General features: G+C 40.7%; 1 protein-coding gene across 6 annotated transcripts in view; it reads left to right on the forward strand.

Moving 5' to 3' along the window:
- The first annotated feature begins 4217 nt into the window (after positions 1–4217).
- RCOR3 (REST corepressor 3) overlaps positions 4218–26035 on the forward strand; it is a 57579-nt gene continuing 35761 nt past the window's right edge. For 2 of the 6 annotated variants that reach the window (XM_033200146.1, XM_033200149.1), the window contains exons 1-7: positions 4441–4702; positions 5080–5136; positions 16326–16403; positions 18976–19028; positions 21014–21175; positions 23178–23302; positions 24293–24371. In XM_033200146.1, coding sequence (XP_033056037.1) covers positions 4537–4702; positions 5080–5136; positions 16326–16403; positions 18976–19028; positions 21014–21175; positions 23178–23302; positions 24293–24371 — 720 coding nt within the window. In that variant the 5' untranslated portion in view covers positions 4441–4536. Of the gene's footprint in view, positions 4706–5078; positions 5137–16325; positions 16404–16781; positions 16961–18975; positions 19029–21013; positions 21176–23177; positions 23303–24292; positions 24372–26035 lie in introns of those variants that run through there. The other 4 variants (XM_033200148.1, XM_033200145.1, XM_033200150.1 and 1 more) reach the window with 4 other exon arrangements.

Below are 26035 nucleotides of genomic sequence, written 5' to 3' on the forward strand. Positions count from 1 at the left end.
CGATCTCCTGACCTCGTGATCCGCCCGCCTCGGCCTCCCAAAGTGCTGGGATTACAGGCTTGAGCCACCGCGCCCGGCAAGAAACAGATTCTTACTCAGAGCCTCTGGAGGGAGCACATCTCTGTTGACACCTTGACTTCAGACTTCTGGCCTCCAGAACTGAGAGAATACGTTTTTTGGTTTTGTTTTTGTTTTTTGAGACGGAGTCTTGCTCTGTCACCCAGGCTGGAGTGCAGTGGTGCTATCTCAGCTCATTGCAACCTCTGCCTCCCGGGTTCAAAGGATTCTCCTGCCTCAGCCTCCTGAGTAGCTGGGACTACAGGCACGTGCCACCACGCCTAGCTAATTTTTGCATTTTCAATAGAGACGGGGTTTCACCATGTTGGCCAGGATGGTCTCAATCTCCTGACCTCGTGATCCGCCCGCCTCAGCCTCCCAAAGTGTTGAGCCACCACGCCCGGCCATAAGTTTGTTTTAAACCACAGAGTTTGTGGTAATTTGTTACAATGGCCATAGGAAACTCAAACACTAGGTATTTGAAATTGTTGATGCATTTGTATATCAATTTTTTTAAAATTCTTTTTTTTTTTTTTTTTTTTTTTGTGATGGAGTCTTACTCTGTTTCCCAGGCTGGAGTGCAGTGGCGTGATCTCGGCTCACTGTGAACTCCGACTCCCAGGTTCAAGCGATTCTCCTGCCTCAGCTTCCCGAGTAACTGGGATTACAGGCGTGCACCACCATGCCTGGCTAATTTTATTTATTTATTTAGAGATGCAGTTTCACTCTTGTTGCCCAGGCTGGAATGCAATAGCGTGATCTCCGCTCACTGCAACCTCTGCCTCTCAGGTTCAAGCGATTCTCCTGCCTCAGCCTCCTGAGTAGCTAGGATTACAGGCACCCACCACCGTGCCTGGCTAATTTTTGTATTTTTAGTAGAGACAGGGTTTTATCATGTAGGCCAGGCTGGTCTCGAACTTCTGACCTCAGGTGATACGCCCGCATCAGCCTCCAAAACTGGTGGGATTACAGGCATGAGCCACTGTGCCTGGCTAAAAACTCATTTTCTAATTGTTTAATGCTAGCACATAAAAATATAATTGATTTTTATAGCTAACTGTATCCAGCAACTTGTTTAAAATCACTTAATACTAAGTGCGTAGATTACTGTAATTTTATGTATAAAATGACAGACTATCATGTTTTCTCTAGATAACAGGTTTATGTATTTCTTTCCAATCCTTACACATTTTCCCTTGCCTTTATGCATTGCTGGGATCTGTAGTACAGTACTGAAGTACATCCTATCTTTTGACTTTGTAATTACGAGAAAATATTCTGTTCCAAATTTAAAATATGCAACTAGTAAAACTTTTAAAAACACAGTAAAACACCAGCCAAAAAAATAAACAACAGCTTTCTAGTTAAATCCAAAGGTCTTTTCTTAAGCCCTTCTCATGATTCTGCATCAGTGGACACTGCTTATTAACCCATTCTTTTTTGTTTTTTTAATTTTTTTGAGACAGTCTCGCTGTCGCCAGGCTGGAGTGCAGTGGTATGATCTTGGCTCACTGCAATCTCTGCCTCCCGGGTTCAAGCCAGTATCCTGCCTCAGCCTTCTGAGTAGATGGGATTACAGGAGCCCGCCACCACATCCAGCTAATTATTGTATTTTTAGTAGAGGTGGGGTTTCACCATGTTGGCCAGGATGGTCTTGATCTCCTGACCTCATGATCTGCCTACCTCAGCCTCCCAAAGTGCCAGGATTACAGGCGTGAGCCACCGCGCCCGGCCTGTTAAGCCATTCTAAACCATTCTTCTTCCCTGTCCAGCTTCTTCTTTTCCTCTTCTAACCCGTTACAGTCAGGCATTTCCAAGATTTCGCCTTAGACCTTTTCTCTTTGTATATTAGTCCTTGTTAGCTACTGGGAAACATTTTAAGGTCCATTATTATTCAGAACCAGGCCAGCTTCAGGTGCTTTCCTTTTCTTCAGGAATAAAACAGAAACCTATTATATTTTCCTTTTTAAGAAATGCCCCAGGCGCGGTGGCTCACGCCTGTAATCCCAGCACTTTGGGAGGCTGAGGCGGGCGGATCACCTGAGGTTGCGAGTTCGCGACCAGCCTGACCAACATGGTGAAAACCCGTCTCTACTAAAAATACAAAATTAGCTGGGCGTGGTGGTGCATGCCTGTCATCTCAGCTACTCGGGTGCCTGAGGCAGGAGAATCGCTTGAACCCGGGAGGCAGAGCTCGTGGCGAGCCAAGATCTTGCCATCGCACTCCAGCCTGGGGAACAAGAGTGAAACTCCGTCTCAAAAATAATAATAATAATAATAAAATAAAAATAGGTTTAAAAAAAAAATGCCATACTTTCCCCTGGCCCAGGTTCTGTTCCCAACCGTGGAATGCAGTCTTCTCTGCGTCTGCCCTTTTGTGCTGTGCTGGAGGGGAATCTTCTCACTTTACTGGTTTTACTAATAAACAGAAGTTACAAAGGTCCCCTAATCTTTCCAATGTTTTGGTTCCTGATCTATACGCAGATTCCTTTTTGCAGGAAAGTGCATGGGGCGCCACAACGTTGGGTGTTAGAAAGCTGGCTGGCTCAGAGGCCTCAGAGTGAGTAGCATTTGACAGGGTCTAGCTTTTGTGTTACAGGACCAAAGAAGCTGAATCATGTTCATTAGAAGCTGCTGCACAAAAACCAACATACCAGTGTATTAATTTGTAATGAAAAATACGACTGTCAAGGAAAATGGCTATTCATTTCATTTGGCCAGGGCATTCTCTCCTTGTAGGAAAACTATACGGGAATTAAAATAATATTCAGAATTGTATTTATTGAGAAAAGGAACAGAATAAAAGGTCCAGTTTTATGATTCAAATATTTAATGGAATCATATTAAGCTTTAATAGAGAGATGAGACTATCTCTACTACTAGAACCAGATAGTTTTGTACACACAAACACTTCACTTTAGAAATATTCACTTCCCAGGGTTTTCTTGGCTCAATTCCTGAGTTAGATATATTATTTCTTTCAGTAAGGTTTGCTCTGGCCAGAGACGTTCATTTCTGGTTTGAGCCACTCTGGATTGACCCATAATATAATGATTACAAGACAATCTTTATTTTCAAGAATTTGGAGAGTATCTGTTGAACCCCAATACCGCTCAGCAAACATCTGCATACTAGACGCTGACAGTTAAATCCTCACTTATTTCTACTTATTCGTGAGGGGGGAAAAAAGGAATGAGAAAAAAAGGAAAAGAAAATCATAAACAGCCCCCAATGCCAGGCAGCCTGGCACGCAGCACACGCCCTCAAATCTGGTGAAGGAATAAACGCAGTTTCCTACTTCTTTCGCCGAATGCAATTCAGAAAAGCATTACAGAGCACATCTCCTTCCAGGCTGGAAACGCTGCCAGAACGCAGCTCTAGCTTCGCCTCCGCCGGGGGACTCCGCCCTCTCCCCCAGCGCTCCAAGAGGAGACCGCAGGTCAGCGAGAACTGAAAACGCGTCTACTGGACCAGGTCTCCTGTTCATCTTATTTCCCCATCACTCACAGCACTCACTCCCCAGCTATTAAAACAGCAAAGAAAAAAAGAAAGAAAGAAAGAAATGTGGGAAGAATAAGACAGTAGGGTTAGGATCGGGGAAAAGGGCTTCAGCAAAACACAGTTGCATCGCTCAGCCCCGGAAACTCATCCCGTCATCCCCACACTCTCTAGGGAATTGGGCCCCACTTCAGAGATTCAGAAACAAAAATTGTAGCGTCGAGATCGTTAGAGCCGAGTCTACTTCTTTCGCCGGTTGGGCCTCAGAGCCCCAAAGCCGCCCAGGTAGACTGCGCGACTGCACGGCGGGCCAGCGCGCGCCCCCAGCTCGAGGCTTCCGGTGGACACCGGGAAATTGAGCGGCCTGCCCGTCCAGACATCCGAGGTCGGCCGCACTCTGAACCGTGCCTACAGCCGGGTCCGCAGAGGGGGGCCGCTCCCCGCGGTCGCCCGGTCGGGTCGCGCCGGTCCTTTCCCAGGATGACCGCGTTCCTTCCGCCCAGAGAGGGCAAAGAGTCCCGCTCCCTAGTGTGCACCTCCCGCCCGCGCTCCGGAGCGCCCCCTAGGAAGAAAGCCCGAGCGGCAGCCACGCCTCGGTGGCGATTTTATTAGCGCTCCGTTGGGGTGGCCTGGCTGCCGGCGAGCGGGGTTTCCCCGCCCCTCCCCCCTTCCCCTCCCCCCAGGCGGCCGGAACCTCCCTGCGGGGCGGAGTGATACCGGCGGCGGCGTAGAGCGCGGCGCGGCCTAGGGGCGCCCGGGACTGCGCGGGGCGGGCGGCGGCGGAGGGAGGAGGGGAGAGAGGCGGGGCCGGGGCGGGTTGTTGTGAGGCGACTGCGCTACTGCCGGAGCGGGGCGGTTATGGCGGCTCCATATTAACAGCCTCCTCCTCCTCCTTTCCCTCCCGCCAGCTCTCTAAGCCATCTCCCCCTTCACCCTGACGCCTACCTCTTCCCCTCACCTTTCCCCCTCCCCTGTTCTACCATGCCCGGCATGATGGAGAAAGGGCCCGAGTTACTGGGGAAGAACCGATCGGCCAACGGCAGCGCCAAGAGCCCGGCAGGCGGCGGCGGCAGCGGCGCCTCGTCCACCAACGGCGGGCTGCACTACTCGGAGCCCGAGAGCGGCTGCAGCAGCGACGACGAGCACGGTGGTAGCCTCGAACTCCTCCCCGCCAGCCCGCCTGCCCCCCTCCCTCCTCCCCTCCCCCAGCCCCCTCCCCTCGCCGCTCTCCCGCCCTCCCTCCCCTCAGAGCCCGGGCGCTGCGGTAGCCTCGAACTCCCGGTGCAGTGCAGCAGCACCCTCGCGACCCCCGTCCCTCCGCCCTCGACCAATCCTCCGCCCTTGCCCCCCCCTCCCCGCCCCCATCCACTGCCATCTCCCGGAGTGCCCCGAGTTAATATCTTCCCATCCACCCGCCGCTTCTTTCTCCATCTAGCGATTTTTATTTTTTATTAAGTGTCTCTTCCTTTTTCTTTCTTTTCTTCTTTTTTTTTTTTATATATATTTTTTGGCATTGCTTTGCAGATGTTGGGATGAGAGTCGGAGCCGAATACCAAGCTCGGATCCCTGAATTTGATCCAGGTAGATACATTTGCTTAAGCAAAATCTTATCTTCCCTTTCCTGGGCTTGGTTTGGGGTGGACGGGCTAGGGGTCCGGGCATGGGGCCGGGAGGGGATGTGGGGTTGGGCTGGGCAGGCATCCGTGGTGGGGAGGCTGTCAGGCTTGGCCGGGCTGTGACACTGGGCGTGTGGGCAGATGTGTGCACTGCAAGGTTAACATGGTTCCCTTCGGAGGCTACTTGCTCGCTGGTGGCATCGCCTTCCTGACCCTTGAGCTGGAGCGGGGTCGGGGTGAGCAGAGGGAGACGGCCCTTGGCGGAGTACAGGGTCCGAGGCCGCGGGCTGGAGGAGCAGGCGTGCAGACTGTGTGGACGAACCGTGCAAATGTCAATTGCCACCTCGCTCGCCTCGGCACCGGGGCGGGCGGCGGAGGCCAGGGCGGCCGTCACCGGCCGGGGAAGCCAAGGGCGAGCCCTGCCGACCCGCGCGCAGCGGGGATTGTCTCTTTTCTTTCTTTTTGGCTAGGTGGTGTAGCTTTGGTCGCGGCAGCTCTGCGGAGTGCGGGAGCCGCGGAGAGAAAGGGGTGGGGGAAGGGGGTGGGGAGACGCCAGCGGCAGGCACACCTCGCTCGCCAGCCAGCCCTGGGAAGTTAGACCACAGGACAGTGGCTGCAGCTGCCAAGGAGACATTTTCTCCCCGAGCAGCCAGGTTCCAGCGTCCTCTGCCAACCCAGCTTGCCGGCTCCCTGTCTACTTTTCTCCAAACAGGCTCCCCGGCGGTCACGAGATTTCAGCTTGTGCGGGGATTGGGCGAGAGTTCCGCATATGGAGGCGCCCTTGCTGGAGCCTCTCGGAGTGGAGCGTGTTTCCTTCTCCCCACCCTGCCCGAGACCCTTCTCAGTTCAGGCTTTGGACAGACTTTCAGAGGGGCCCACCTTTTTATTTCCCTCCTTACAATTCGTCAATTTTTTTGCCCGGTGCCCGTTCATAATACTGCGTTTGTGTCAGACCTTCGATTTCTATGTTACATATTAAAGAGTTTACTTGTATTTTCTTGGGGAGAAACAATGTTTAATTATTAGAATACAGAGGTGTATTTTTTTGTCTCTCCTCTACCTGTTAGGAAATGCAAAATGATATTTATTCTACCATTTGGATTTCAGATAGCAGCTCCTCCTCCTGTCCCAAATGAGGAGGATAAAAAGTAATGAGTGTTAAAATGATTGTCAGGACAGTTTCATTTTTAATAGGTGAAAACAGTGATGCAAGAGTGTTCACTAGATTTGGGTTGCCTTGTAAATGACTGGCTGGGAATACATTTTATTTAAAGACTATCAGTGTATATACTGATGGGCTTCAAATAATTTTAAATATTTTATGAAGCTAATTTTCTTTATTGATGTTGCTAGTAGGTGAATGGCACTTTCACACCACTCTCCTCCCTCTGGGTTTACTTGACATTTGGAAGGAGCACACTTTGGCTTTAAGAGACTGAATTCAGTCCAGGTGCCGTGGCTCACGCCTGTAATCTCAGCACTTTGGGAGGCTGAGGCGGGCAGATCACGATGTCAGGAGATCGAGACCATCCTGGCTAACACGGTGAAACCCCGTCTCTACTGAAAACACAAAAAATTAGCCGAGCGTGGTGGCACGCACCTGTAATCCCAGCTACTCGGGAGGCTGAGGCAGGAGAATCGCTTGAACCTGGGAGGCTGAGGTTGCAGTGAGCCGAGGTCACGCCACTGCATTCCAGCCTGGGCAACAGAGTGAGACGCCATCTCAAAAAAAAAAAAAATCTGAATTCCTAACTCCCAGCTATTCTTTTTGTGGTCTGAGCAAGCCACACACTATCCCTGCGCCTCAGTATTCCTGGCTAGAAAAACTTTTTTTTTTTTTTTGAGATGAAGTCTTGCTCTGTCTCTCAGGCTGGAGTGCAGTGGCGAGTGCAGTGGCGCGATCTCGGCTCACTGCAACCTCCACCTCCTGGGTTCAAGTGATTCTCCTGCCTCAGCCTCCTGAGTAGCTGGGACTACAGGCACGCGCCACCATGCCCAGCTAATTTTTATATTTTTAGTAGAGATGGGGTTTCGCCATCTTAGCCAGGCTGATCTTGAACTGACCTCGTGATCTGCCTGCCTCAACCTCCCAAAGTGCTGGGATTACAGGTGTGAACCACCCACTGCGCCCAGCCTATAAAAACTATTTAATGGAATTCTTACCAGTATTAAATGATGGACATATGGCAGTTAATTCTATAAAGATTAAAATTTGTAATTATGAAGAATTATTCTGGATGTATTCACACCTTTCTGATTTGGAGCTTTCATTGGGAGTCTGTGTTTGTTTTGGTAGTGATAGTTATTTAGATAGACCTCAGCAGCTACAGTTATTTCTTAAGTTAATATATGTATCTTTTTGCCCCAATGGGTAGATTTCTGAGTCAATATTTATTTCATAGACAACTACATACAGTTTTATTATTCATAGACAACTACATACAGTTTTATTGTGTTTAAGAGCCAGACTTAATGCTGGAACAAACTTGTACATGCCATAGCATTACATTAGAAAGCATTGATCTAATGATAGGAAAGCATCTTTTTTGTTTCAGGATAAACTGAACACTGGAACAAATTTCCAAATTTCGAGAGTAATCACTTAGAATAATATTAATGTGGTTTTACGTGACCATTGTTTTTTTTTTTTTTTTTTTTTTTTTTTTGAGACGGAGTCTCGCTCTGTCGCCCAGGCTGGAGCGCAGTGGCCGGCTCTCAGCTCACTGCAAGCTCCGCCTCCCGGCTTCACGCCATTCTCCTGCCTCAGCCTCCCGAGTAGCTGGGACTACAGGCGCCCGCCACCTCGCCCGGCTAGTTTTTGTATTTTTAGTAGAGACGGGGTTTCACCGTGTTAGCCAGGATGGTCTCGATCTCCTGACCTCGTGATCCGCCCGTCTCGGCCTCCCAAAGTGCTGGGATTACAGGCTTGAGCCACCGCGCCCGGCCATACCATTGTTAACTAACTTAATCCACAATAATATTTTGCTTATTTTGAATCTGAATAGAATATTTGAGGAGAAAAAAAATCACTGAAATGTTTTTAAAGTCATTAAAGTCATATTTTCCATTTATTTACTCAGACTAATTGAATTTTATTATTAGAATAAGGCTAGACATCACTTTCTTTAAGTTCACTTACTCATTTTCTGCTTAATAGTCTTCTCCAGAAGCATACCGAACCTAAGGACAGAATTAAAACTGACTACCATTTAAACTTAGGAGGGCTTCTCTTACCTGTTAAAGGCTAATCTTATCAATCAAATGTAGATTATCAGTTTTTGGGCATTTTTTACAGGGAAATACTGGACCTCTGCCATTCGACATTATACTGCTGATCTATTTTATTATAAATGTTGTGTTGTTGTGTTTTTCACATCAATATAATTAGGTGAGAATATAAACACATTACCTTGGGAAAAATAATAGACGAAAAGTTTTTTTTTGACAGAGTCTTGCTCTGTCACTCAGGCTGGAGTGCAGGGGTGCGATCTTGGCTCACTGCAACCTCCACCTCCTGGGTTCAAGCAATTCTCCTGCCTCAGCCTCCCGAGTAACTGGAACTACAGGCACGTGCTACCGTGCCCGACTAATTTTTTTTTTTTTTTTTTTGTATTTTTGTAGAGAAGAGGTTTCACCATGTTGGCCGGGCTAGTCTTGAACTCCCAAAGTATTGGGATTACAGGCTTGAGCCACTGCACCCTGCCAAAAAGATATTTATTAATTATGGAAATTGAGACTTGGTTAGCTTCTCTCTCTTCTCTTTCTCATTATCTTTGTCTCCTAAACCACTCAATCCATCTTTATGGAGATTGTTGACCCATAGTTCTAGAAGTCATTTGAAAGAAAAATTCCTTGGGTGCTGAGTTTGTAAAATCTGCTGTGATCAGAATGTAGAAAAATTAAGAGGATTTTTTATGTAGGCTAATTTTATTGGAAAAGGTGATAGTGATGATGATAAAAATTAAACAGGTAAAGAATGAATTGGCCAGGGGCTATCCCTCATGGGTATAATCCCAACGCTCATGGGTATAATCCCAGCATTTTGGGAGGCTGAGGTGAGAGGATCGCTTGAGCCCAGGAGTTTGAGACCAGCCTGGGAAACATAGTGGGACCCTGTCACTATAGAAAATTCAAAAATTAGCCAAGTATTGTGGCATACCACATCTGTACTTCCAGCTACTCAGAAGACTGAGGTGGGAGATCATTTGAGTCCAGGAAGTTGAGGCTGCAGTAAACTGTGATGGTGCCACTGTGCTATACCCTAGGTGACAGAATGAGACTCGGTCTCAAAAAAAAAAAGATTATTAAAGTGATTATTTTAGGAAATATGAGAAGAATTGAGATTTATATTGAAATTACTGAAGTTAAGAGATTAGGAACAGTTTACCTTAATTATGGAACCATTGCTAATAATGTCTTTACTAACTATATTTCTGATTATTTTCTTTCCATTGTTCACTAGATCTTCCCAACTTTTATTTAGTGCCTACTAACTGTACTTACATCATGAGAACAGTTTTTGTGTGTAGAGCCTAATTTCTTATCATATGCCTTTAATCTAATATGGCGTAATAGCCTTGGATGAACCACCTGACTTCTCTAGGCCTTAGTTTTCTCGTTTGTAAAAGGATGATGATGTTAAGAATATCACAAGATTAAGTGAAAAATACTGTATATAAAGCAGTGGTTTTCAAAATATTTTACTTACATATCCATGAAATAATTTTGAAAAAAGATTCACATATTTTTAGTCAACATCTATTACTTGTCACTGCGTTTAAATAGTTGAAAAATATAATCTGTAGTGTATTGAAAATACTAATACTTTGATAATGAAGTCTTTATATCTTTATTTTAAATGTATCCAGTTAAATATAAATACTACAGTGATGTAATAGTACTATTTTGTAAAATATGTAGACAAGCTTCTAACATTCTGAAAGTTTACATTGTTCCTTTTCGTCTTTGAAGTCATTTCCATGCGTTTTCTCCACAGAATTTTATCTTATATAATTTTTTTTTGTGCTTTTAAGTGCTTTATTGGGCCGGCGCAGTGGCTCATGCTTGTAATCCCAGCACTTTGGGAGGCCAAGGCAGGTGGATCCCTTGAGGTCAGGAGTTCAAGACCAGCCTGGCCAACATGGCAAAACCCCATCCCTACTAAAAATACAAAAAATTAGCTGGGTATGGTGGTGGGCACCTGTAATCCCAGCTACTTGAAAGGCTGAGGCAGAATTGCTTGAACCCGGGAGGTGGAGGTTGGAGTGAGCCGAGATTGCACCATTGCACTCCAGCCTAGGCGACAGAGTGAGATTCTGTCTCAAATGAATAAATAAAGTAAAATAAAATAAAGTGCTTTATTGATCACCTGTGAGTAAGCTTCTGAGTGTTACATCTCTTCTGGCTTGAGTTATTACAATTAATGCATAATTGATTAAAACTCTAGTAGTTATGGTGCCTTGAGTAAAGGAGTGTTTTCCTGACACCCTGTTTGAAACCCTGGAGGGTTTAACATTTTGGGTCATGTACTCTTGTAAGATTTGGAATGCATGAGAGATGGTGCCCTTTTATTTTTTTTTAAGTGAGAGACGGGCATTTGGGAAGAGAGATGATGGAAGTAGAATGAGTCTAACCTCTTACCATTTGACCACATGTGAGTTTTCAGGCAGATTGTCTTGGGAAAGAGAACACAGGGAAGTTAAAGTTCTGAAAATTGATTCTCTTGAAACTTACTCGTGCTCATGTGCCCCGGGAAAGTCTTTGTTTACCCAAATTTGAAGTTGGTATATATTAAGTATATAATTTAGTACCTAGTATATAAGTAGTAAAATGTTACAATATATTTAGTACATTTTAATATTCTCAATATTTGAGTTCTTTATATAGTATATTTGTTCCATAATCATCTTCAAAGTCCTTATTTTTAATGTCCTAAAGGAAATCTAAAAAGTAATAGATTTTTATTTTTATTGATGTGGAAATCTTAGTTTATTGAATTATATTTTCCCTTCCTAGTTGTTGGTTTTCTCCAGCAGTCTTATAAATGTAAGACTCCAGTTAAAAGATCTAATAATTTCAAAGTGATTAACCTTTAAATGTTTTATCTAAAACTGAAGACAACTGATCGTTCAACAATTTTATTCTCAGAACTGATATGCTACTATAGTCTTTTAAAATTATGGTAGCTTGCTATCTAGGTTTTGGTTTGTTTTTTAATCTGTTCAGAAGATCAGGTACTTTAAGTCATGGTTGTTTTATTGGTGAGTCAGGTTTGAGTCTCAGTACTGTTTCTAAATATCAGATAGTTTTGAGGTATAATCTTAAATATTGTTACAGATAAAAACAAACATGGGGTTAATGTCTATTTAATGTTTTAGTTCATTCTGACTTTTACAATGAAAAAGGTAAAACTTAATTGGATGCAAAGCATCCCAAGAGGTAGATAAATTATTTTTAATAGTACATGTTACTTTCTCCTATTTTATAGGAAAGGAATCACGTCTGAATTGTGAGAAAAACATAAAGGTCATTACAGCTATTCAATTTCATTTTCAAGGGGTTGACGAGAGAGGACATCAGCCATTTTTGCGATATATTTCCTTGAGGTTTTATTCATTTGTAGTTGATACAGTGAGAAGAAACCTTTTTAGGATAAAGAAGGAAGGAACTTAAGAAAGAACTGTCTTCAATAAGCATATACTAGTAATAATAATAATTAAATCTTAGATAATGCTTACCATATGCCACGTACTTATATTCATTTAATTTTTGAGCAACTCTGTCAGATAGGTACTCTCATCATCCATATTTTTAGAGATAAGGAAAACTGAGGCACAGACAGATTAAATAGATTTATCCAAGGTGACACAGCTACCAAGTAGCAGAGCTGGTATTCAGACTCTGGGAGTTGGGCTCTATAGTTCATACTCTTAACCATTGCACTAAAATATCCCTCATTTCCTGTATCAGTCATCTCTTGGGCCTAGTTGACACATATATAATTGAAAATAGTAGAGTCCAGTTCAGAGTTAGGGAAGGAAAATTGTGAAATGCTTAATTAGGCATTCTCTGCTATCAGACAGGATGGCTCTATGTATGCCTCTCCTCTATCCTCTACCCGCTCACCCACATTGGAAGAGCTGTTAGTTCCCACAGCTTGGATGCCAGTTTCTGTCAGATCGAACCCTTAATTACAATGCTAAGAATTTTTTTTGGAAACTTACTTATTTATTGAGACAGGGTCTTGCTCTGTTGCCCAGGCTGGAGTTCAGTAGTGTGGTCATGACTCACTGCAGCCTCGAACTCCTCGGGCTCAAGCGATCCTCCCACCTCAGCCTCTTGCGTAACTGGGACTACAAGTGCACACGACCACATCCAGCTAATTTTTATATATATATATATATTTTTTTTTTTTTTTTTTTTTTTGAGGCGGAGTCTCGCTCTGTCGCCCGGACTGAAGTGCAGTGGCCAGATCTCAGCTCACTGCAAGCTCCGCCTCCCGGGTTTATGCCATTCTCCTGCCTCAGCCTCCCGAGTAGCTGGGACTACAGGCGCCCGCCACCTGCCCGGCTAGTTTTTGTATTTTTAGTAGAGACGGGGTTTCACCGTGTTAGCCAGGATGGTCTCGATCTCCTGACCTCGTGATCTGCCCGTCTCGGCCTCCCAAAGTGCTGGGATTACAGGCTTGAGCCACCGCGCCCGGCCAATTTTTTATAGTTTTAGTAGAGACAGGGTCTCACTGTGTTTCCCAGACTGGCCTCAAACTGCTGGGCTCAAGCCATCCACCCTCCTTGGCCTCCCAAAGTACTGAGATTATAGGTAAGAGCCACTGCTCCCAGCCTGTAGCTGTTATTTTTTTATGCGGAAAAAAATTTAAAAAATAGTTTAATACCTGTTTGAGAAGGGCCATTTAATGAAGATATTTTAATTCAGACTTTCTGTAAGGCAAGAATGAGATGCAAGGAAATTATGTTTCAATATTTAGCATGATACACGATTAAGACTTGAGACTTAATGGAAAACTTTCTTTGTTGCATTTCATGTTCTGTTAAGTAGGATTTAAATGATCTTATTGTCATGATTCCGTTGTGCAAAATAATCAGTTCCATGTTAAAGGATTGAAGTTTAGGATATTCACTTTGTGTAACGTTAGATTTTATGAATTAAGTAAAGGCTTCTGACCAACTTAAATAGGGTTTTTGTTTTATTACCATTGAGTGGGTTGACTATTTTGTGTTTGTATTTTTGTTTACAGGGTGAAAACTTAAATATGTATCTTATATTGAAGTTTTAAAAAGATATCTCAAAGTTTCTTTTTTTTTTTTTTTCCGAGGTGGAGTTTCGCTCTTGTTGCCCAGGCTGGAGTGCAATAGCGCAATCTCGGCTCACCGCAACCTCCGCCTCCCGGGTTCAAGTGATCATCCTGCCTCAGCCTCTCAAGTAGCTGGGATTACAGGCATGCACCAACCACACCCGGCTAATTTTTGTATTTTTAGTAGAGATGGGGTTTTTCCATGTTGGTCAGGCTGGTCTTGAACTTCTGACCTCAAGTGATCCTCCCACCTCAGCCTCCCAAAGTGCTGGGATTACAGGCTTGAGCCACAGGGCTTGGCCAGTTTATTTGCATTGAATATAAATTTTACATAATGAACTGTAATTTGGCATTTTCCTAAATTCTCAGCTGCTTTTGTGTCTTCTTTTATTAAAGATATGACAAAATACAAAAGGCTTTTGAATACTTTGGTAGTGTTTCTTCTTTCAGTTCTCTTTTCTTCTTAATTTTCCTTATAACATACATAGAATTTTAAGATAAATTTATATTTTATGGCAATGTGTGATTTTTTAACTAAAATTTGTTGATCAGTAATGATATATGATGCTTCTCTAAAAATAAAAATATTGAATGATACTATATTATTGCCTGATAACTTCTCAAGATGGAGATTATAGTAGTAGTTCTCCTACCACTAGAAATGAATGTTCTTCATTCCAAGTATCTTATAACTTTATAAAGGATTACAGTTTAACCTCGGAATTATTTTAATATTTTATGTGAGTAATTTTAGAATTCTGGCTATTAATGGTAATTATCAGTACCACATAAAAGTCATTTATGAGCCGGGTGCAGTGGCTCACGCCTGTCATCCCAGCACTTTGGGAGGCCGAGGTGGGTAGATCACCTGAGGTTGGGAGTTCGAGACCAGCCCGACTAACATGGAGAAACCTTGTCTCTACTAAAAATACGAAGTTAGCCAAGCATGGTGGCGCATTCCTGTAGCACTTTGGCAGGCCGAGGCAGGCGGATCACGAGGTCAGGAGTTGAAGACCAGCCTGGCCAACATGGTAAAACCCTGTCTCTACTAAAATACAAAAATTAGCTGGGCGCGGTGGTGCATGCCTGTAATCCCAGTTACTCCGGAGGCTGAGGCAGGAGAATCACTTGAACTTGGGAGGCAGAGGTTCCAGTGAGCCTAGATTGTGCTGTTGAACAGCCTGGGCAACAAGAGTGAAACTTCATCTCAAAAAAAAAAAAAAAAGTGGCAGCAATGCTTCATTTGTTGATAGTTTTAATGAATTAAATGTAACTAAGAATTAGGTAGACCAGAAAAATAACACTGAATGATTAAAATAATAGAGTCTACAGGCATGTAACTTGGCTCCGGCATAGCTGTCTCAGGCCTTCATGCTGTTGATTCTTAATTTATATGAAGGTTTAAAAGGGCTTGATTTTTCTGACTTTCTAGGCTATAAAATATTATAAATAAATTAGAGGCTGGGTGTGGTGGCATGCAGCTCTGATCCCAACTACTTGGAAGGCTGAGGCAGTAGGATTGCTTGAGGCCAGTAGTTCGAGACCAGCCTAGGCAACATAGCCAGACTTCACATCTTTAAAAAGAAAGAAAGAAATTAGAAAATGTTACTGTTCTTCCAAGTCAGAAGTAGAAGTAGACTTTGAGATTATATTAAGAAGAAATTGCATTAACTTTTTTACCTTGACTTTTTTTTTTTTGAGACAGAGCCTGGCACTGATACCCAGGCTAGAGTGCAGCTGTGTGATCTCGGCTCACTGCAACCTCCACCTGCCAGGTTCAAGTGATTCTCCTGCCTCAGCCTCCCGGGTAGCTGGGATTACAGGCGTGTGCCACCACACCTGGCTAATTTTCGCATTTTTAGTAGAGACGGGGTTTCACCATGTTGGCCAGGCTGGTCTTGAACTCCTGACCTCTGATGATCCGCCTGCCTTAGCCTCCCAAAGTGCTGGGATTACAGGCGTGAGCCACTGCACCCAGCCTTTTTTATTTTTATTTTTCTTGACTTTTCTTCTAATATAGAGCACAAACTTTTATAAATATAAAATGTCATAAATGAACTTAAGTTTAAAAGTGAATAGCTGGCAGACCCTTACCAAGAAATAAAATTAAATAAAAAGCAGACATAAGTGTTTAAAAATTACAGCAATCTTGACCCATTTAGATATGGGGCAAAACAGTACCTGAGGCATTCTTTCTCGTTTAAAAGTCTTGAGTTTTTAATGATGATCTCTAAGTAATGTATGGAAGTTTGTATCAGATTTATTACCTTCTGTCAAGTAGAGATATGTAATGTACTGAAGAAAGTCTTTTTTACTTTAAAAGGGATAAACCAGCATTTGTAAAATTTCCTTAATTTTTATAAACAAGATATTTACTATATATAATGTAAATCTGTTTTCCTTCTGTTTTCCTGTATTTTCTTTCCTTGTCATCCTTTGCAGATACTGTACTAAAACTGAAATAAAGCTTACTTTTTTTTCTTTTTGAGATGGAGTCTCACTCTGTCATCCAGGCTGGAGTGCAGTGGCACATCTTGGCTCACTGCAAGCTCTGCCTCCCGGAATCACACTATTCTCTTGCCTCAGCCTCCCGGGTAGCTGGAACTACAGGCGCCCGCCACCATGCCTGGCTAATTTTTCGTTTTCATATTTTTAGTAGAGACGGGGTTTCATCGTGTTAGCCAAGATGGTCTCTATCTGACCTCGTGATCCGCCCACCTCGCCCGCCCAAAGTACTGGGATTACAGGGATGAGCCACCGTGCCGGCCAGCTTACTTTGTTTATACTTACTTTCAGTGTAAATAAAATCCATCATATTCAAAGTAATTATTTTTTTCCCCCAGGTGCTACAAAGTACACAGATAAAGACAATGGAGGGATGCTTGTATGGTCTCCATATCACAGTATCCCAGATGCCAAATGTAAGTTTTCTGAAATTGAATGTTAATGTCAGCAGGAGTTTATCACCCAATTCAAAATGTGATTTATATTTGTTTTTGGGTCTTTTAGATTCTCATAAAACAGTTTTGTCTTTGTTTTTATTATTATTCTTATTTTTTTAAATGGAGGTTGTTACATTAGAATGTTTTTCCTTTTGGAAGATAGTGGGTTGATCATTCCAATTTGTGTCAGGCCCATGAAGAATGAAAAACCTAGGATCTGATGGCATTGCTGCTTAAATCCTCAAGCAGGGGAGGGAGTTACTATGTAGACATCTGCCCAGGCTTTTCCTCAGTATTTGGAGCGGTAAAGACATGCCTTCAAACTTCAAAGAGCCCACTATCATTACCATTTTAAAGAGGAAAGGGGAAAGAACTGACTTCAGCAGCCATCAGGTCATCTTTGTGCTCTCCATTTCTGGACGGAGACCTTCTGGATCATTGACCATGCACTTCTTGAATCATGGTGTGGCTTTAGACTTCAATGTGATGTAGCGGACCTGATCCTTTGCGGCACATCAGATATAGGAAACGTGCAGGTAACAACACTAAGATCCCCACCCCTCCATTCACTTATCATTTAGTTTGTTAAATAACAACAAGAACAACGACGACACTGAACAGTTAATTCTAGCAGCTGTAAGATAAGCTTGTCTTTTTAGAATATTTACTAACATCTTAAAGGTGTCTGATTTATTTAGTCCCATGAAAATTAATGATATCCTATCGTGTATAGTAAGTCGAATCATGCTTATTGATGCAATAAGAGAGCTAAAAATTGAAAACCGAATATGTTTCTACTTACCTGATAAGTCTTTCTATTTAAGAGCTGTAAAACACCAGCCAAAGGTCTAGCTGGTAGTCTAGAAATTGTGTGCCCTTGAAGCATTCCTAACAGAAAACATGAAATTATTCATCTGGCCTGGGACTGTTTAATGAGAACCTGAAAGAGACTATTAGTTTCCCAGGTTCAATCCTCATTACAGACAAAGGTTTTCATTCACAAACTGAGCATCAGGGTATCATTGAATTTTGCTGGCTTAGTTCTGTTTTATACAATGGTTCATTTCTTAGCAAAGTGGGAACAAAATTCAGCCAGAGAGTCCTGGTAGTGTAGTGTTCATGTGGAATATTTAAATGAAGGTCTAGGGCGATGGTTTTTCAGCCCTGGAAGTGCATTGGAATCACTTGGGGATTTTTTTTTTTTAAGTACTTATGTCTAGTCTCTTTCTCAGACCAAGTAAGTCAGAGGCTTCAAGGGTGGATCATGGATGTCTTATTTTTTAAAAGCTCCCACACTGATTGTAATGCATAGCCAGGGTTGGAAACCACAAGTCAATTGGTATTGTTCAGCATATATTTAGACCTGTCATGTATTTAAGTGCTTTGGGCTGTAAACAAAATGTAATATTTGGGTTTTCTATACAAAAAGCTTACCCTTTGTGGGGAGATTTGATAGCATACATTTAAACGTTTTATTCTAATAGCATTATTGTTATAAGAGCATATTCGTGTATTAGACTGTACTGACTAATAATCACAGCACATACTTATAAAATTCTTAAAATGGACCAGGTGCTGTTCTGGGCATTTTCCATTTATTAACTATTTAATCATAGGAGGAAGGTACTGTTTTTAACAACTATTTAGAGTGAGGAAACTAAGGTACACAAAGATCAAAAGTTACTTGGCCAAAGTCAAAAAAACAGCAATAAGCTGATAATCAAACCCAGGTAGACTAGCTGTTCCAGAATCAGGATTCTTAACCACTGCTTCCAAAAATATTTCCAAAAAGTTAATTTATACATACACACACATATAAAAATTAATTAGAATCAAGGAAGAGCGATTTTATGGAGTTCACATAAAACTGAGTTCTGGTGAATGTGTCGGACTTCTCAGCAATGAGGCCTTGAAATAATGGCCAGTTTATCATCATTGAAACTGCTTATCTAAATAATTTTGTTGGCTTAATTATATATGGAAGATAAATGAAAGTGGAATACTCAAACATGCTTTGTATTACAAGCAGGAAGAGCTGAAGAAAATTTAGGAGTACTGAAGCATACTTAAATGTGTCATTGTTATGTATAACTGGCAGAACTATAAGCTATCCTTTATATATCAATCAAAAATGGAATGGTAAAGGCTTTGGATCAACTCTAAATATGTGAAAGGGTCTTAAACGGCTAACTCTCTTCAAATAAAGACTATTAGAAAAGAAATTATCTTAATATTTTATACAATAATTAGATCTATTGGCTACCCACAGATTGGTCTTTTTCTACATACAAAAATATAGTAATGTCATTGAATTTAGTAAGTATAATGTGTAGTTGTAGAGATAAGTTATACTAAATAAAATTTTAAACCAGGTGAGCATCTGATCTTTCTATTAGAAGTCTCTTTTTGTAACATTTCATGGGAGGTATCTTTGGCTATTTTCTTACCCTGGAATATAAATTGTTTTACTTTGCTATGTTAAGAACAAAAGTAGACCTAGGTAAATTAATTAAATGAGAATAATTAATTATATACCATTATTTCATTGCAGTGGATGAATACATTGCAATTGCAAAGGAGAAGCATGGCTACAATGTGGAACAGGTATGTAGAGAAACACTTCAATAGTAAGGCTTGTCTCAATATTTACCAAATCCAGAGAATCTCATCATAGTTTCTGTCCTAACAAAGTGCATAATCTTGGCCAGCTATTTTATAGATACCACAAAAGTCCTAGCAAAGAGTGACCTTTCAATATTAAGGAGTTTGCTTTTATAAACATTATTCATCTCAAGGGCTTAAATATTTTTCTCTCAATATATCTGTTTCTTATTCTACTTTGAGTTCTGAAAATTTCTGGGAGCCTTCAGTATTCCTCTGGCAAATGCTTTCCAAAATGAAAAGTTAAGGTTTTGGTGTATTTTGGAGTCAGTGTACACAGATAGAACTTTAAAACAAATCTTTTATTTATAAAAAATTTTATTAATGATAGAGGTAATTCTCTTTTGACTTTTTGTTCTATAGGATCTAAAAGTTAAACTTTACATTTAAGGGAATATTTAAGACTTTTAAATTTTGAATGAAATCACAAAAGGCTGTTTTTGTTAGATAACTTTAAAAGGATATATCTATATATGATGTATCTGTCTGTATGTAGAGTTAAGTCTCTTCAAATAAAAATTAAAATCAAGAAATTATCTTAATATTTTATACTATAATTCGATCTATTGGCTACCCACAGATTGGTCTTTTTCTGCATACAAAATATAGTAATGTCATTGAATTTAGTAGGTATAACATAGTCGTGGAGATAAGTTATATTAAATAGACTATAATGTATTTATATAATGTGTATTATGTAATACACTGTGTTATATATAATACACTATATATAGAGAGACAAATATATGGTACATTATCCTTAGTAATAAGGGAATGGAAAATATGGAAAAATGAAATGAAAGAGATCTTAAATCTCATTTTAACTATTTCAACTTTTATCAGAATTAATAGTAAAATAGGTAGATTTGTTTTCAGATAAGTAACAAAGGTAAATTATCTGTAACCTGGGTTATCAAGAGCTAACTTTATAGTCCGATTACATGGTAAAGGAATATTTTTGTGAAATTGAGATGTTTATTTTATCTGTATCTACCTAATGTAATTAACTTTTTTGTGAATTTTGAAGCCTTTGATTGCCTATTTTGTTTTTAAGCCTTGCCTTTCTGTTTAATATTTGAGAAAGTTAATCCTTTAAAATAGGACTATACATATGTTCGTTTTCCTGTTTTAAAGGACTGTTATCAGAGTACAGAAATTAACAAACTCAGTATTTAAAAAGTGGCTATATCTCATAGAAAATAAAAGTTTGTGCCCTAAATGATGCTTAATACCTTATAATAAAGAGAAAGGCCTACTACTTAAAATAGAAGGGGAATTTATGGGATTTTTGGAAGTTGTCCATTTCAGTCTTTGTTATGATTTGGTAATCAAGTCATTGAAGTTATTTATATGCCTCCTAATAATTCTGTTTATATGTTCTGATAATAAATAACTTAAATGTGGTTAAAAAATTGTTAAAGTTGCAGTGGAGGTACTTTTACTTCTTGGTCATGGTTAGCCTGTGATACACTTGTAAAAGATTAAAACTTAAATATCTCCCTACTAAGCCCCAACTGAGCATTTCTGGCTTTGTGGCATCTGATCATTTCATCCAAGTATGGATTTACTGGAAAATTTCCTTTTAGTATATTTTTTCCTACATATTGACAAATTTTAAAATGTGGGTTAAACTCTTGGTGTGAACCTACAAATCTGCTTTGTAGTCACTCTCCTCAGCTCACTGTTTTTCCTAGATTCTGCAGCAAATATGGTATGTAAGAACATTCACTGTTCTGAGGCCCTGATTTAAAAGAAATAAGTAAATGAGGTCTGCTACCTGGGCGCCCCTGATTTAAAGTCCCGAACTGTGAGTCTATCTTCAGTTGAAGTCCTAGGCTTAAGATTTTGATCTAATTTGTGTTTAACTTTCTTAAGTGTGATGGAACATAAGTCCATTAAAACCAAAGGGGAATGATTTCTCTTCAAAGGCACTTGGCATGTTGTTCTGGCATAAACATAACATTGAGAAGTCCCTTGCTGATCTCCCTAATTTCACTCCCTTTCCGGATGAGTGGACAGTGGAAGATAAAGTCCTATTTGAACAAGCCTTTAGTTTTCATGGAAAAAGCTTTCACAGGATTCAGCAAATGGTATGGTAATTTTAATCTTACTGTGGTTCATATGTGAATGATATCTTAAGCTACTATTGAACGCTTCCTAATTATTAAATACAAAAACATTCTTCAATTTAATTTTAAAAACTATTTGGAAACAGGTATATTTGTATACAATCCTGTTTTCTGCAACCACTCTTACATGACAGTTATGTGCTATTGCATTATAGTAAATTAGCTTTTATTTTGACTTACATAACATGTAATAATATACATGTAATAGAGTTATTTCATATGTTTATTGTTCCAGGAAAAAAAAATTTCAACTTTATTTTTAAATGTTTCGCTCTTTGACACGAGGATTTTTTCCAACTTATATATTTTTGGATATGAAAACCCTGTTTTAAAAAGTCCTTATTAGGCTGGGCACGGTGGCTTATGCCCGTAATCTAGCACTTTTGGAGGCTGAGGCAGGCAGATCACGAGGTCAGGAGATCGAGACCATCCTGGCTAACACGGTGAAACCCCGTCTCTACTAAAAATACAAAAAATTAGCCGAGTGTGGTGGCACGTGCCTGTCGCCCCAGCTATTTAGGAGGATGAGGCAGAAGAATAGCTTGAACCCGGGAAGCAGAGGTTGCAGTGAACCGAGATCACGCCACTGCATTCCAGCCTGGGTAACAGAGCGAGACTCTGTCTCAAAAAACAAAAAAACAAATTATTTCAATATTGTCCAGATGGTGCTGGTGCTTCTTTCTTTCTTTCTTTCTTTCTCTTTCTTTCTTTCTTTCTTTCTTTCTTTTTTTGTGTATTTCTAGTTCCTACATTTTTAGTATTGTGTCAAAATAATGTAAATCTGAGAAGTTCCTGCATTAAACTATTTTAACCTGAGTAGATGAAAATTAGATAATGTTTGCAAATATATCTAGGTGTCTTCCATAATGAAAGAGAACATTTTTGGTGGGGAAGTTGCATCCTTGTTTTCACTATGACAGATCAGTCAGTGCATGATCATTAGTCATTTTAATACTCAGAGACTTCATTTGATGGCCAAAGCCTGTTTGCATTATTTACCGTTTTAAGACTCGATTTAAAACAAAGTTATTCGAAAAAGTGTAAAGAATTGAATAGCTTTTTTTTTTTTGAGACGGAGTCTCGCTCTGTCGCCCAGGCTGGAGTGCAGTGGCCAGATCTCAGCTCACTGCAAGCTCCGCCTCCTGGGTTCCCGCCATTCTCCTGCCTCAGCCTCCCGAGTAGCTGGGACTACAGGCGCCCGCCACCGCGCCCGGCTAATTTTTTTTGTATTTTTAGTAGAGACGAGGTTTCACCGTGTTAGCCAGGATGGTCTTGATCTCCTGACCTTGTGATCCGCCTGTCTCGGCCTCCCAAAGTGCTGGGATTACAGGCGTGAGCCACCGCGCCCGGCCAAGAATTGAAGAGCTTTTCTTTAAAACATCTTGCTAAATGAAAGAAGCAAGACACAAAAGGTCACATATTGTATGATTCCCTTTATGTAAAATGTCCAGAATAGGCAAATCCATAGAGACAGAAGGTAGATTAGTGGTTGCCAGGGACTGGTGGAGGGGTAAAATAGGGAATGATTGCTAATGGGTACAGGATTTCTTTTTGAGATTATGAAAATGTTCTGGAATTAGATAAAGATGGTGATTGTACAAGTTAGTGAATTTGCCAAAACCACTAATATGTACACTTGAAATAGTGAATTTATTTTATGTGAATTATATATATTGAATACTAACATGACTGCACTTGGAACTTCTGGGGACATTCTCACCAAATTAGTTTGTGACCTCTTCCCCTCCTCTTCCAGAACAAATAGTAATATTCATTCAGAAATGTCAGTGACATTGATATGGGATACTGACTGTAGTAGTACTTTTTAGCTCTATAATTCATAAAGGTACCCATGAAATATTTTTTAATTATGCCTTTACTAAATAGTAAAGAATATCATCTAAATTATTATTCATTTTGTTTATGAATTAAACTTGCTGATATTAACATGATTTTTTTTAAGCTTCCAGATAAGACAATTGCAAGCCTTGTAAAATATTACTATTCTTGGAAAAAAACTCGCTCTAGGACAAGTTTGATGGATCGCCAGGCTCGTAAACTAGCTAATAGACATAATCAGGGTGACAGGTAGGTTGGTTACCTTCATATAGTTACATTGTTAGGGACACTGCATTGGATTGCTTACATTTCCTAAGGCAGAAAAGTTATCACAACACATTGTAGATATTCCTTATTCTTATGTTTATGTTTCTACTCTGACAAGAAGAGCTAAGTGGTTAGAAGTTTTAATATTAAGAACTCTTTCACCTCTTTTAATCACAAATGCTTCCTTTTAGTATTGATATATTTAATACACATTTAGAATATATTAAAGAATATATTCTATGAAAGAAGCTCTTTTTATAATTACCTGAGTAACTGAAATCCTTATTATTGAGGCTAAATCTTTTGATAGTATAAAATCATTTTGTTTCATTTTTGTCTGTATTCTCCAATTGGAGGACTGAAATTTAAGTATTACAGCAATTTGTATGTGTTCCCATTTCCCAAATGATATTTCTTTTTAAATCCCTTTCCCACTGGGTCTCTGTTTTTGAGCTAGAAGTATTTGCTAAAAGGATTCTGTACACCCAATGAGATAAATGTTTCTGAACACTACAGAAATCTGAATTAAAAGCTCATCTTCTCAAGTACAACTCTTATTCTGTTAAATAATATTTAGTAAAATTAAGATATATATATTACAGTTTGATAAGAGCACTAGAATACAATAAAAAGAAAGGAATTGGTTGGGTGCAGTGGCTCACGCCTGTAATCTCCGCACTTTGGGAGGCTGAGGCGGGCAGATCACTTGAGGTCAGGAGTTTAAGACCAGCCTGGCCAACATGGTGAAACCCCATCTCTACTAAAAATACAAAAATTAGCTGGGTGTGGTGGTGGGCACCTGTAATCCCAGCTACTCGGGAGGCCTAGGTGAGAGAATCACTTGAACCCAGGAGGCAGAGGTTGCAGTGAGCTGAGATCGTGCCATTGCACTCCAGCCTGGGCAATAAGAGTGAAACGTTGTCTTAAAAAAAAAAAAGGGAATTAAGTGTACTAATTTTTGTTTCTTCTCAGTGATGATGATGTAGAAGAAACACATCCAATGGATGGGAATGATAGTGATTATGATCCCAAAAAAGAAGCCAAAAAAGAGGTAATGATGATCATTAGAAGTGCTTGTGATTGTTCTACAAATCTGCTGAAAAAGAATGAACAGTACTTCATATTAAGAAAAACTTTTTAATGTAATGTTTTATGAGATAGTAAATTTCAGTGTTAATATTAGCAATACAGTCGTACCTAGAACACCAGTTAACCAAGCTGTTGAAAGTTGAAAATACCATTGAAACTGGAAAAAGATCAGAGTTTGTTTAAACTTAGCATTTACTAGATATGTGACCTCATCCAATTTAGTGACTCATTCTTCTGAAGAAACTCAATGCCATGGGTCATTCATCACCTTAAACTCTTTCATCAATGATATTTTTAAAATGTTCATTCTACCTCAATTTTGTGTTTTACTGATTTTCTTTCTACTGCTAAATATTGTCAAATTCCCTAATTCCTTCATTTTCTTCCCCAAGTCTGCCTTACCTTTGTTTCCCAGAGCCATGGTCCCAGTGATCAACTATTAGAATCTCTTTCTTTCCCATTTCCCCATTCCTTTAACTCCCTACTTCCCTTATCCTTCTGCTGTACCATCCCTAACCCTGTAAACTCATGATGCTGGATTAGTTGCTATTCATGGTCTAAGAGACACAGCAGGAGAAAATGATACAATTATGTGAATTGTTGCTACTATGGAAAACAGTTCCAGTCTCACTGTAGCCCTTAAGTGCCTTTCAGTTTTTAATCTCTAAGTCTCGGGCTTTTTTCTTGGTAAAACAAAAGTAATAGGATTGTTTTGAGAATCAAAGAGGTAATATGTATAAAAGCACTTTTTATAGTACCCAGGACATAGAAATCTTGGATACAAGTTGCTGTTGTTTTATCTGGGCAGCTGTTTTGAACATTCCTTCCCTTCCTACACATTGCCTAATACCTCTCCAACCCTAAAAACACTTGGCAGATAGCTTCATCCATGTCACAGAGAAAGTGTCAGACAGCAGCTCTCTTAAATTCTAGCCCTTCTTCTAAGTTCTATGCTACCATACTGGCCTTTCCACTGTGGCGTATTAGTACTTAGAACATATTACAGTTACTGTATTTTGCCCACTAAGCTGCGAACTCTTTGAAGTCGGGGACTGAGTTATTCATTTGTATCCCCTGACACTTTGCACAGTACCTGGTATATGGCAAATATTCAATAAATGTTTATTCAATAAATGGTTGTTGAATGAACAGTCTTGGGACTTAATATCCCTCTCTCACAGTAAGATCTTTTTTCTTTTCCTATGCAATTTCACTGCTTGTGTGATCCTATCCATCCCTTCGTGTCTACTCTGAGACGTTCTCCACCAGTTATCCCTTGTCTTTCCCATATTTTCAAGCTTTCAGTGCAGCCAAAAGTATGCTCAAGTCTTCCATTTAAAAGTGTATCTCTGGCTGGGCGCAGTGGCTCACGCCTGTTGTAATCCCAGCACTTTGGGAGGCCAAGGCAGGCAGATCACCTGAGGTCAGGAGTTTGAGACCAGCCTGACCAACATGGAGAAACCCTGTCTGTACTAAAAATACAAAATTAGCCGGGCGTGCTGGCACATGCCTGTAATTCCAGTTACTTGGGAGGTCGAGGCAGGAGAATCGCTTGAACCTGGGAGGCAGAGGTTGCAGTGAGCCGAGATTGTGACATTGTACTCCAGCCTGGGTAACAAGAGTGAA

The sequence above is a fragment of the Trachypithecus francoisi genome, unplaced genomic scaffold (genome assembly GCF_009764315.1).
Source record: "Trachypithecus francoisi isolate TF-2019V2 unplaced genomic scaffold, Tfra_2.0 Lachesis_group5, whole genome shotgun sequence".
NCBI classification, from domain to species: Eukaryota; Metazoa; Chordata; class Mammalia; order Primates; family Cercopithecidae; genus Trachypithecus; species Trachypithecus francoisi.